Consider the following 11,746-nt stretch of genomic DNA (forward strand, 5'->3'; position numbering starts at 1 on the left):
CCTTTACAACTTTCGTTCTTTAAGTTTTTCCGAAAAATATCGTTTAGATGATCTAAAAATTTAAATAAAAATCTGATTTTAATTAAATATAATTAAAGTTCCCAAAATGCCCTTGCAAAAGTTAACGGTAACGGCAGAAATTAACGGAAAGGGTGCAAAGTGTCTACGGGTTAAAAGTCTGAGGCTGCAAAGTGTATTATCCAACACTATTAGGTGCAATGTGCATTTTGTCCAAATATAAGGGGTGCAAATTGCATATAACTCTTCTATATATAACAAAAAACAGTATAACATTAATTTAAAGTACTGTTAAACTGATAATTTAGGTTATCACATAATATAATTATAATACAAGACATAAAAGACATGTGTATTACTTTTGCTTCAGCAGCGAGAAAATGCAAGTTATCTCTAATACATAATCACATATATATACCCAAAAAAAATTTATCAAGTCCTAGCTATTCACTTAATTTCTGAAATGTTTAAGGATCACTAAATATTCACATAATCATATAAGCAGATGCTACATATTTCTTAACTATCGTAGTATATGAAGACTTTCTGCCCCCTCATAATGCTGATCTTATTGATTATTGGCTTAGTTCCAACCTAAGCTTTACAGCTCAATCAGATAAATTAGCTGGGATTTTAGTTATAATGTCTTTTTGATAAACAATACATAAAATGGTAACAGAATGGATAGAATCTGGTGCAAAATGATTTGCATCACAACGTGTTTTCCATCCCCTTGATATTTACGTTCCAGCTGAAAATGAGGGACATAAGTGATCACAGATTTATGGAGGCTCCTGCTTTTGATTTATACCGGATCCAGGAAGCTTCCCATTTTTTTGTTCATACTTCTGCTTTAGGTCCTCCAAGAGCTCCGACACCTAAATTTCATAATACAAAATTTATATCTTATAAAACATAGGGACAAAAACTATCAAATATAGATATCACTGTTAAGCATACAGTATACATCTTTCGAAGCACTTATATTTTACTCTATTTCAGAAACCCAAGGACTCAATCGTATGGATATGTAAAATACAGGAGTTCTAGTCCTAGAAGGAAGAAGGAAACAGATACTCAATTTGAAGCGAGTACAGAGTTCCATACTCGATTTCATAGATATACAGAATCTGTGGAAATCCATATTCAATAAAAATTGTATGAACTCCAGAGAACGATAAAAGAAGTGAAGACATGCCATATGTTCTACTACAATTACTCTTAGAAACAGAATGGAGGTATTAAACTGATTCCTAATTTGTCTGTCCCCAGTTGCCTGGTGTGTTTAATACTTTCACCTGCTCATTTAATACAAGGTCTTAAACTTGAACAGTTACCATTTGTTTACTAATTCCATATGCTAGTGCGCGGCTAAAGAATAGTACCTTGATTGAATAGGCCATTGGTAATAGAGTATCTGGGTTCATTGCATCCTCAGGAAAGTTACGCAGAGCATGTATGAGTGTCTCAAAAGGTAATTTTACCTGATAAACAACAAAATTTACTTATGAATACAGCATCCCCACTAAATCTTAAGTAAAGAAAAGGCAAAGGATGATAAGAAAACTCACCAAGTCATCATGGCAATATTTCAGAAGGGCCAGCCCGACTTTAAAAACAATATGGACACCCTGATCAGAACAACTTTATTAGGTTTACAACTGCTTTATGGGGAATCTATCTCTGTTTACTCTAATTTTAATGATATTTAGTAGGGAAAATCAATTGATGTCACTGAACTATTCCAGTTTTATTGTTCAAGTCGTTGAACAGAAAAATTCCACATTTTGGGTCATTTAACTTATGTAAATTTCAAGTTCAGGTCCTGTCAAAAAGATTCTAACGGACTTTAGAATCTTGCTGATGTGGCCGTTAGTTTTTAACTTCAGGAGCTGAGTTGTGGGCAAAATAAAGAGAAAACCCAATGAGATGGAAAATAAGAGGCACAAGCATATATTTACCAATTAATGTACATATACACACATAACTATATATAAATTGTGTCCAATGGCTGATAATACAAATTGGAAGGAAATTTTTGATAGATCACAAATGAACGATTGACAAGAACCCTAATTCCTAATTCAGTGATGAATGGTGGGAGTGGGAGTGTGGCAATGTGGTTGTTTTGTTTACATTTTCTAAAATTTTGAACTTGTGTTCAATTTAAGAAGTTACAAAAATTTGGTGGGTTTCTGATTGAAAAATGAAGGGGAGGGTATGGCCGGCCACTTCCAGCAAATGCTCAGCGGCAATGGTAATGGCTGGTGATTAGATGAAGAAAAAGATTGGCTGAGCGTACATATGAGATGCATATATATGTGGCTATGTGTGTGTAAGATATAATAATAAAAACATATAAGTAACAAAAAGCTTAATTTTAATAATAATTTGTCCAAATCAGAAATGACTTTTCAAAAAATGTGCCACATCAGCAAGATTTTAAATTACCCAAAATGTGGAATTTTTGTTCAGGGACCTAGATAATAAAACCGGTATAGTTCAGTGACAAATCAATTGAGAAAAGTGGGATATTGCAGATAAAACATAAAATTACCAACCTCATAGAGAAAAACATCCCAAATACGAAGGGCCAAAGGAAATGGGAAAGAATATGAGAAAACAGTAATGAACCACTGGCTTGCATACATACTAGGGTTTATCATTTCTTGAGTAAAATGTTCTCCCAACATTGGCAAGTGCACCCTTACTAGCTGTTCAAACTGGAAAAGGTATTGTTGCACGAGAGGCAACCCCGCCTAGCCCAACAGCATAAAGTAAACAGTGATTCAGTGAAAATTGAAGGGAAAAAAAAACAAAAAAGCTTTACTTTCAGACAGGACATGCGCAACATTGATTTCGGAAAGGCTGAAAACAAGTGAGATATTAAGCAGGCATTCAGTGAAAAAAAAAAAAAAAAAAAACTTGACTTTCAGACAAGACATGCGCAACATTGATTTCGAAAATGGCTGAAAACAAGTGAAAGATATTAAGCAGGCATAACTTACGAATATCATCTGATGTGGAATTTCAATATAATTAATAACGCCGAAATTAAAACCTCCTATCCCAGCTTCAACATCATGGCATCATATAACTGTTATGTGAGTTGTTATCCAAAAAGCAGAGTAAAAATGAAGCAATTTCTCAACTAAAGATAAGGAGCTCCAGCAGGTAACAACCATTATATTTATATATACCATTGTGCAAATCTGGTCAATAATTAAAGAAAAGACTAAATTTAAAGAGATGTAGACATGCTGATAGTTACAACTGATTATAAGCAGTCAAGGGACACATGCTTTCTCTATTAAAAAACCCGATGAATTTAACATACTAAAAATGTGAGCTGAATATGATGCCAGATACATGGATTAAACTACTCTGAAATGAATTCAATGTGTTTTGGGCTAAAAGAGTTACCAAATATAATCCTTCCATTGGGGCATGAACTGCTCCTTTAAGTAATGCAACTATTAGCCAAAATGCATCTTCTTCGCACATGTAAAGGAGCAACAACCCAGCAAGACACCCCATCCCCTGTGGCATCGAATCAATGATGCTACACTCGGACATCATCATAATAACATAATAAAACGTAATGTATCAGAAATAACCTGCACATAACCAACATTTTTATCATAGACAGAGTATGCCTTTAAAACGTTGTAGAGGGACCTCTGACCAGGACCATGTCTTTGTTGGAAGAAAACATGTGTGGGGAATGTGCGTGAAATATCACGAATAATATCTAGCTCTGATGCTGAAGTCTCATATATAACAAGTTGCTGCAACAACCCAGGAAAGATGATAGAGTTATAAGAGAAGAATGTACAGGAGGAGCGCCTTGAAGTATATATAAAACGAGGAATGAGCAAAAGACAGCAACTATAAACAGATAAGGCATCATAACTATGAGAATAATAATTTAGAACAGATATCATGTGAGCACCCAAAGAAATGTATATAGAGCGAGAACATGATAAACAACACGTGGCCAACAAAAAATCCAAGGCACTTCTGTTTAGTTCTGTATACAAGTATCAATCTATCTCTCCTATTCTAGTATTTTATACACAAAATAGCTGGAAAACACAAAGGTTAACAGAAAATGAAAATATCAAGAGAATAATTATAAGCGTAAAATAGCAAGTCTGTAAACTAGCCATCAGACCTAGAGTTAAACATGGACAAGTTTCATGCCAGGACTCAAGCTTATCATGTATCTTCTTACATGTGAACAGTGCAAAATTTCAAATAATTAGCCTAACTTCCAAAAAACTTTCTATTGGGGTCATTTGCCACTAAAGTGCAACAGGAACCTCTTACTTGGGTCATAATTCATATGACTATGTACTACAAATCCAAGATTTCAGAATCTATAAAATAAATTGTTTAGATCAACTACGTCATAGCATTAGAGGTACAAGCTTAAACAGGTAAACACTATCACATGTTATTCAATTAACAAGATGGAGGCTAGCAAATGTCTAGGTAGGCTACTAATTATGTAAATATACGTGAAGTACAAGTTTTTTTTTTATCAAGTTGGCTAACTAGCCACTACTGGTTCAAAGAAAATATTAGGCATCAAGCTAATGCCTGATTTTAAACACAGCACATTAAGATTACTGCTAAACCTATTAGACAACATATTCCTTAGTTAATATGTCACATTAAGGCCCTAAAATTTAAGGAACTGTCCCAAAATTTTTTTAAAAAGTACAGTTCCAAAGTTAAAAAGATCACCTCATAAACACCAGGATTCATTAACAAAAGGTCCCTACTTCCTGAGATCAACTGCCAAACAAGACCTCTCATACAATCTGGGATTCCCTTTCTTATTCGCCGCTTGACAACATGTGGTTTCCTCCTGGCATAATACTTCCAATCACTGCTTCCAATTCCAATCATTCTACGCCATTTTCTATTCCTCCTTTCCTCCCTGGAAAATCTTCGTAGTTTATTGAGTCAAAATCAAAAAGTTTGGAGACTATGTTTGTTCTCAGGATGATTATCCATGGGCTATTACCTTATTTTTTTAAGATCTAGAGGACCATTACCCCAGAGTGATTTCAAACATATCTTTAATGCCATATAGATGAAGCAAAACGATAATTCAATTATACTTGTATGGGATAACAGTCCTTGAATTTAGAATGAGTAAAGGAATAATCAGGTAACTATATATACCGATAACAAACATGTCCCTGGTACATCGAAACATGAGTATCACAGTAATAGCAGATTAAAATCTACTTTAAGAGAACTGAATACTCTATCAGCATCCAAATAAGCAGAACTATGCATACACGTCACTTCTATGTCTTTGCACATGTGTGCACAGACATATAAAGCTTGTAAAATGGGGTGGGATTGCATTACCCAGCTACTGATCATCAACAAAAATTAAACAATCAGCACTAGCACAAGGGCAAGTTATCATATTCAGCAAATGCATATAATTCTACAAAAAATAATACTCTCTTCATAATAGAATATGCTTGCCTGTCATACTTAAACGGTGGCGTGCTTTTAACTATAACATCAGTAGAACCAAGTTCCAGCTTCGTAAATCCAAATCTATCTTTTCCTTGAGAAACTCGTCTTGATTCATCGTCATCAACATTTTCCTTATCCATTACATTATTACATATGTAATCCCAAGCCTCCAAAAGAGCAACAACACGACAAAAGTCTAAACATGTCAGTGGACTAGCCAAAGTCAAACTGAAAAATCACAATATCTGCAATAAAACAAATACACATTAAATTTCCTGTTGGGCCTCAGCCCACTAGACTAGAAGCCCATTTACGGGTCCAAGGACATGTGGTCCAAAACACACACAAGTAGGAGACAAGTAGTATAAATATAGAACATGTATCCCCAAGAAAGGGGTTGGAAATTAAGAGAAAAGAGCCTCAATTGTAATATCTCAACATTTGGCGCTAGAAGGAGGGGCTCTTTTCATCCAACCACCAACAACACATACACAGACAATATCCAATATGTATCATCACTAAAACACACGCACACTGACTTTTCAAATGGAGAATGGAAACAAAAATCGGAGCAGCAAAGAACAACAAAGGCCAACAAAGATGAAGTTTCGAGATCTGAAAACACAGCGGCGCCATAAACACATGAGATCTGGACTATACGACAGCGAGAATTCATCCGCGGAGGTTGTTTGACGATGAACACCAGGCAGAGTACGAAGAACAACAACCAACACGCTTAGATTCGGTAGGCGGAGGCCGCCACGGAGCTCCAAAATAGATGATATTACAACCGAAAAAGGAGTAAAGGCAAGTAAGAGCTCGATTTGTCCAGGTGTGAGTTAAAGCATAAGAAATCTTCGATGAGGAGCCACAACCGAGTTTGAGCAGAGAATTGATCTCTTTAGATCTGATCGAAAATGGAGGCGTGGAGCCATTGAACCGAGATAGCATTGAAATTTTCAGAAAAATATCTAGCACAGCCCTCAAGTGGTTCAACGATCTGCTTCCATGCTCTATCGCCTCTCATATTTCATCGTCTCATCGGCTCACCAGCTCTTCAGCTCTTCGCTCTAACAGCTCTTGGAGCGTCCAATTTTTGAAGTGCCCCTCTGTGAGGCGTCTCGCCTGTGAGGCGCCCCGCTTGTGAGGCATTTCGCTTATGTTGCGTCTCGCTTATGAGGCGTCTCACCTCTTCACTCCATCAGCTCTTGGAGCATACAAAAACTCATATCTCCGATCGGAACGCTACTACCGGAAACGAGGATGAGCTCTACAAATCGCCGCCAGATCCGGCGACGAGAGAGATGCTCCCTGTTCCCAAGAAGCCATGTCTTGCAAACAAAACTTCTCCTTCAAATTTCTTCTCCAGGCGTTTGTTTGATGAAAACGACGAGATGCAGGTCAGTGAGGAAGAAGGCCCGACGGCTTCTGACCCCGCTGGCTGAATAAAATGCCGCTGATCACGACGATGCCATGACCAGAGGAAAGGATGAAGAAATCTGCCGCCGGAGAGAGCACCAACGAGACCTCAACGAAGACATTTGAGATCTCCAATGAAGAAGCTCTGTTCCTGTATGCTCTACGTTGCTTGGCGATCTGTTTTCAGATACTTTTGTCATTGTTGTTGAGCTAGGCGCCACTACGATGGCTGATCTATGCGCTACCACGGTGGGTGATATACGAGCTGCCAAGCTAAGAGATCCGACGCCACCAAGTTTGATAGAGACTACATGAGGAAAATTAGATCTAAAAGAGGAACTAATATGGAGTGAAGGCTGCTTGGAGTGAATGTTCTCAGATCTGATCGAAAAAGGAGGCGTGGAGCCATTGAACCGAGATAGTATTGAAATTTTCAGAAAAGTATCTAGCACAGCCCTCAAGTGGTTCAACGATTGGCCTCCATGCTCTATCGTTTCCCGTAGTTCATCGGCTCATCAGCTCATCGGCTCACCAGCTCATCGCCTCTTCGCTCCATCAGCTCTGGGAGCATACAAAAATTTGAATCCCAACGGGGTCCGAAGAAAACAAACATACATAGCCTCTTTGCTCCATCAGCTCTCGGAGCATCCTTAAAAGTAAAAGGCATAGCCTCAAAATGACTCCATATTTCGCCTCTTCGCTCCATCAGCTCTTGGAGCATACAGAAATTTAAATCCCAACGGGATCCAAAGGAAACAAACATACATCCCTATGGGAATCCAAAAAAAAAAAAATGATGATGAATCTAGAATTCGCCTCTTCGCTCCATCAGCTCTTGGAGCATACAGAAATTTAAATCCCAACGGGATCCAAAGGAAACAAACATACATCCCTATGGGAATCCACAAAAAAAAATGAATCTAGAATTCGCCTCTTTGCTCTATCAGATCTCGGAGCATCCTTGAAAGTAAAAGGCATAGCCTCAAAATGACTCCATATTTCGCCTCTTCGCTCCATCAGCTCTTGGAGCATACAGAAATTTAAATCCCAACGGGATCCAAAGGAAACAAACATACATCCCTATGGGAATCCAAAAAAAAAGAAGTGAATCTAGAATTCGCCTCTTCGCTCCATCAGCTCTTGGAGCATACAGAAATTTAAATCCCAACGGGATCCAAAGGAAACAAACATACATCCCTATGGGAATCAAAAAAAAAAAAAAAACACAAAAAACAACAACATGAATCTAGAATTCGCCTCTTTGCTCCATCAGCTCTCGGAGCATCTTTGAAAGTAAAAGGCATTGCCTCAAAATGACTCCATATTTCGCCTCTTCGCTCCATCGGCTCTTGGAACATCCTTGAAAATAAAAGGCATAGCCTCAAAATGACTCTATATTTCGCCTCTTCGCTCCATCAGCTCTTGGAGCATCCTTGAAAGTAAAAGGCATAGCCTAAAAATGACTCTATATTTCGCCTCTTCCCTCCATCAGCTCTCGGAGCATCCTTAAAAGTAAAGGCATAGCCTCAAAATGGCTCCATAATTCGGCTCTTTGCTCCAACAGCTCTTCGAGCGTCCAATTTTTGAAGCGCCCCCCTGTGTGGCGTCTCATTTGTGAGGTGTCCCGCCTATGAGGCGCCCCGCCTGTGAGGCGTCTCGCTTATGAGGCGTCCTTAAATACAGCTCTTGGAGCGTTCTTAATGGCTCTTTGATTGTCCAATTTATGAAGCATTCTCAATTGCTCATTGAGCGTCCAATTCATGAAGCATCTTAATACAGCTCTTAAAGCGTCAAGCTCAGCGAGCGTCCTTCAAAATGGTAGACAAAGCCCTACAACGGGTCTCAGGTATCACGCCTCCTCACTACATTCTTTCACTAGCTCGGCGAGCGCCCTTTAAATGGCAGGCAAAGCCCTACAACAGGTCTCAGGCATTACGCCTCCTCACTACATTCTTTCACTAGCTCGGCGAGCGCCCTTTAAATGGCAGACAAAGCCCTACAACAGGTCTCAGGCAAAGCCCTACAACAGGTCTCAGGCATTACGCCTCCTCACTACATCGCTTCACTAGCTCAGCGAGCATCCTTCAAATGGCAGGCAAAACCCTACGACGGGTCTCAGGTATCACGCCTCTTCACTACATCGCTTCACTAGCTCAAAGAGCGTCCTTCGAAGCCCTACAACGGGTCTCCAGTATCACGCTTCCTCACTACATCACTTCACTAGCTCAGCGAGCGTCCTTCGAATGGCATGCAAAGCCCTACAACGGGTCTCGGGTATCACACCTCTTCACTACATCGTCGCTTCACTAGCTCAGCGAGCGTCCTTCAAATGGCAAGCAAAGCCTTACAACGGGTCTCAGGTATCACGCCCTAAGGCTTCATCTGCCCAAGCACATCACCTTCGAGATAAGCCCGCTTTGCGCGCAAACTAGAATATGAATCAAGGCATCTACATTAACTTCATTATCAGTATGCAATAGTTCACCAATACTTGCTTCCAGCTCCTCAACTTCACAGCTTCTATTGCCTCCCAAGTTCAGTACATGTTTTTCTGCAAATCAACAGTCCTCGCCACAACGGTCACAATCAACCTCATCACCTCATGTACCTCCTTACAAAAATGGCTCACAGCCTCCACGCCACAAAGAACTTGTCAAGCAACAAAAATTACATGCGGTAAAAATGCTTTCTAAAACAATCTAATCCACATCTAAAGATCTGGAACTACTTTGGAGGGGGACTAATGTTGGGCCTCAGCCCACTAGACTAGAAGCCCATTTACGGGTCCAAGGACATGTGGTCCAAAACACACACAAGTAGGAGACAAGTAGTATAAATATAGAACATGTATCCCCAAGAAAGGGGTTGGAAATTAAGAGAAAAGAGCCTCAATTGTAATATCTCAACATTTCCAATACCTACAAGATCTTAATACCACTAATCTACGATTGCATTGCCGTATCACCATGATTCTCAATTACTAAAAACACACCAGTGAAAAGCAAAGTTCAATTGATGGATGTGAATTAGGCAAAAATCGAACTGTTGTTGATAGTGCTGTAATCCGATCCGGGCAGCTCGCGAGCTCGCCCGGCTCGAACTCGTTTTGATGGGCTCGGCTCGGCTCGTTTAGTTAATCGAGCTCGAGTTCGGGCAGAGGTTTTGGCTCGTTTTGTTAAACGAGCTGGCTCGGCTCGACTCGTGAAAATTAACGAGTCGGATTCGGGTAGCATTTTAGGCTCGATTTAGTGTTAAATTAAACGAGCCGGCTCGCCCGACTCGTTAAACTCGGCTCGTTTAACTAAACGAGCCAGCTCGACTCGACTCGTGAAAATAAACGAGTCGAGTTCGGGCAAAGGTTTAGGCTCGTTTTCTTAAACGAGCCGGCTCGGCTCGACTAAATAAAACTCGGCTCGAATTATGCCCGGCTCGAAACTCGGCTCGCCCGGACCGAATAACAGCCCTAGTTGTTGAGAATTAATATTACAACATAATTGACCCTATTTTTATGCGAAATTGTAAGGGCGTAAACTAGAATAATTTACAGAAATCTACAGACTGGAATTAAGAAATTGTTTTATGAAAAGAGAAATAACATATAGAGATTAGAGTGTAGACCATCGATCTTTGTAACCTGCTAGCACCGCCCCTTCTGCAATATTTTCATCTCGGAAAGTTATTTACTCGTACGTCCTCCTGAAAGTTAGCGTATCCGCTTCCTGTTCGATCTTTCAAGATTGTTGTACGTGTACAGCTGTGCACCCAAATCCCAACGGTCTAACAATCACATGCCAGCTGTTTACTGCTTTGTCCAACTGCAACATTAGTTTAAAACGTTCCATTTGATATATAAGAGCAAGTCCAAGAGTGTCTTAGAGAATGCCCTATATAAATAATAAAATATAATGTCCTAGTAGTTTAGGACATCACTTTTATAAATTCACTCCAACAAAAAGCCTTATCCACAAGCCCTATTATTAAAATATTAATATTTTGAATGAAAAAGTAGAGGGAAAAGTAGTGGGGAGAGAGAGGATGATAATATTTTATTATTAAAAGTGAAATGAGGCTCAAGTAGGTGAGCCCTAAAAATAGGGCTGAAGTAAGTTGTCCTAGTGATTTAAGGCATTACTAGGACACTGTTGGAGCAATGTTTTCAATCAAATGCCTCAAATTATGACTTAGGACATCATTTGAGGCAGCTGTTGGACTTGCTCTAAGGCACGTTTGATTTAATTTTAAAAAATATTTCTTTTTTACGAGTAAATCTTCTATTTAATATTTATATATAGAAAGAATTTTTTTATATTTACAACTTAACATATATAAATATTATTAATATAATAATAATAATTATAATAATACAATAAGTTATCTTCTAAAAGTGTCTTTTATATTTTTGTAAAATCAAATTAATAAAAAATATAACATTTCCAACTTCTCAAGACCAGAAATGTAAATTAAAAACTGTTATATAAAATCTTTATAAAATAATATAAATAAGATGATTATACATTGTGGATCTAGAAACTGAGTTTTTAATATCCCGTCAAATACCACCTAAGTAATCCGGTTTATAAATTCATTAATTTTATATTATACATATCATAAATAATGGCTTTTTTCATAACTGTCTAACTTCCTAAATTTTTTTACAAAAATAATGTCGCAAACTTTCAATATTTTTAAAAATACAATTTTTTATAAATTATTTACAAAAAACTTGCAGCTTCTGCAATCTCATTAGTAACAACATTTTGCCATGGTTGCAAACACATGTTTCTAGCGATTCACATGACATCATCAA

General features: G+C 38.3%; 1 protein-coding gene across 7 annotated transcripts; it reads right to left on the minus strand.

Moving 5' to 3' along the window:
* Positions 1–405: 405 nt before the first annotated feature.
* Positions 406–10,750, minus strand: LOC108209734 (uncharacterized). 7 transcript variants are annotated; one of them, XM_064088013.1, is made up of 9 exons: positions 10,558–10,750; positions 5,527–5,765; positions 4,768–4,972; positions 3,651–3,806; positions 3,442–3,558; positions 2,580–2,777; positions 1,590–1,649; positions 1,404–1,502; positions 406–896 (listed from the first exon to the last, which is right to left on the minus strand). In XM_064088013.1, exons 2-9 carry the CDS (start codon positions 5,658–5,660, stop codon positions 801–803), a joined length of 1,065 nt encoding a protein of 354 aa, XP_063944083.1. In that variant the 5' UTR covers positions 5,661–5,765; positions 10,558–10,750; the 3' UTR covers positions 406–800. The 7 variants fall into 7 exon arrangements, with proteins under 7 accessions (XP_063944083.1, XP_063944082.1, XP_017236296.1 ...); XM_064088012.1 differs by having other exon boundaries at positions 3,636–3,806; positions 5,536–5,765; positions 10,558–10,749; XM_017380807.2 differs by having other exon boundaries at positions 3,636–3,806; positions 10,574–10,748.
* Between the last annotated feature and the right edge of the window lie 996 nt (positions 10,751–11,746).

Source organism: Daucus carota, chromosome 2 (assembly GCF_001625215.2).
Source record: "Daucus carota subsp. sativus chromosome 2, DH1 v3.0, whole genome shotgun sequence".
In the NCBI taxonomy this organism is placed as follows: domain Eukaryota; kingdom Viridiplantae; phylum Streptophyta; class Magnoliopsida; order Apiales; family Apiaceae; genus Daucus; species Daucus carota.

Coding starts and splice junctions, on each gene's coding strand:
- LOC108209734 (XM_017380807.2), bottom strand. CDS start 5,660: ATGGATAAGGAAAATGTTGATGACGATGAATCAAGACGAGTTTCTCAA. Junction 4,973..5,526: donor CCACCGTTTAAGTATGACAG/GCAAGCATATTC, acceptor TAAACTACGAAG/ATTTTCCAGGGAGGAAAGGA. Junction 1,650..2,579: donor GGGATGTTTTTCTCTATGAG/GTTGGTAATTTT, acceptor TGTTCTGATCAG/GGTGTCCATATTGTTTTTAA.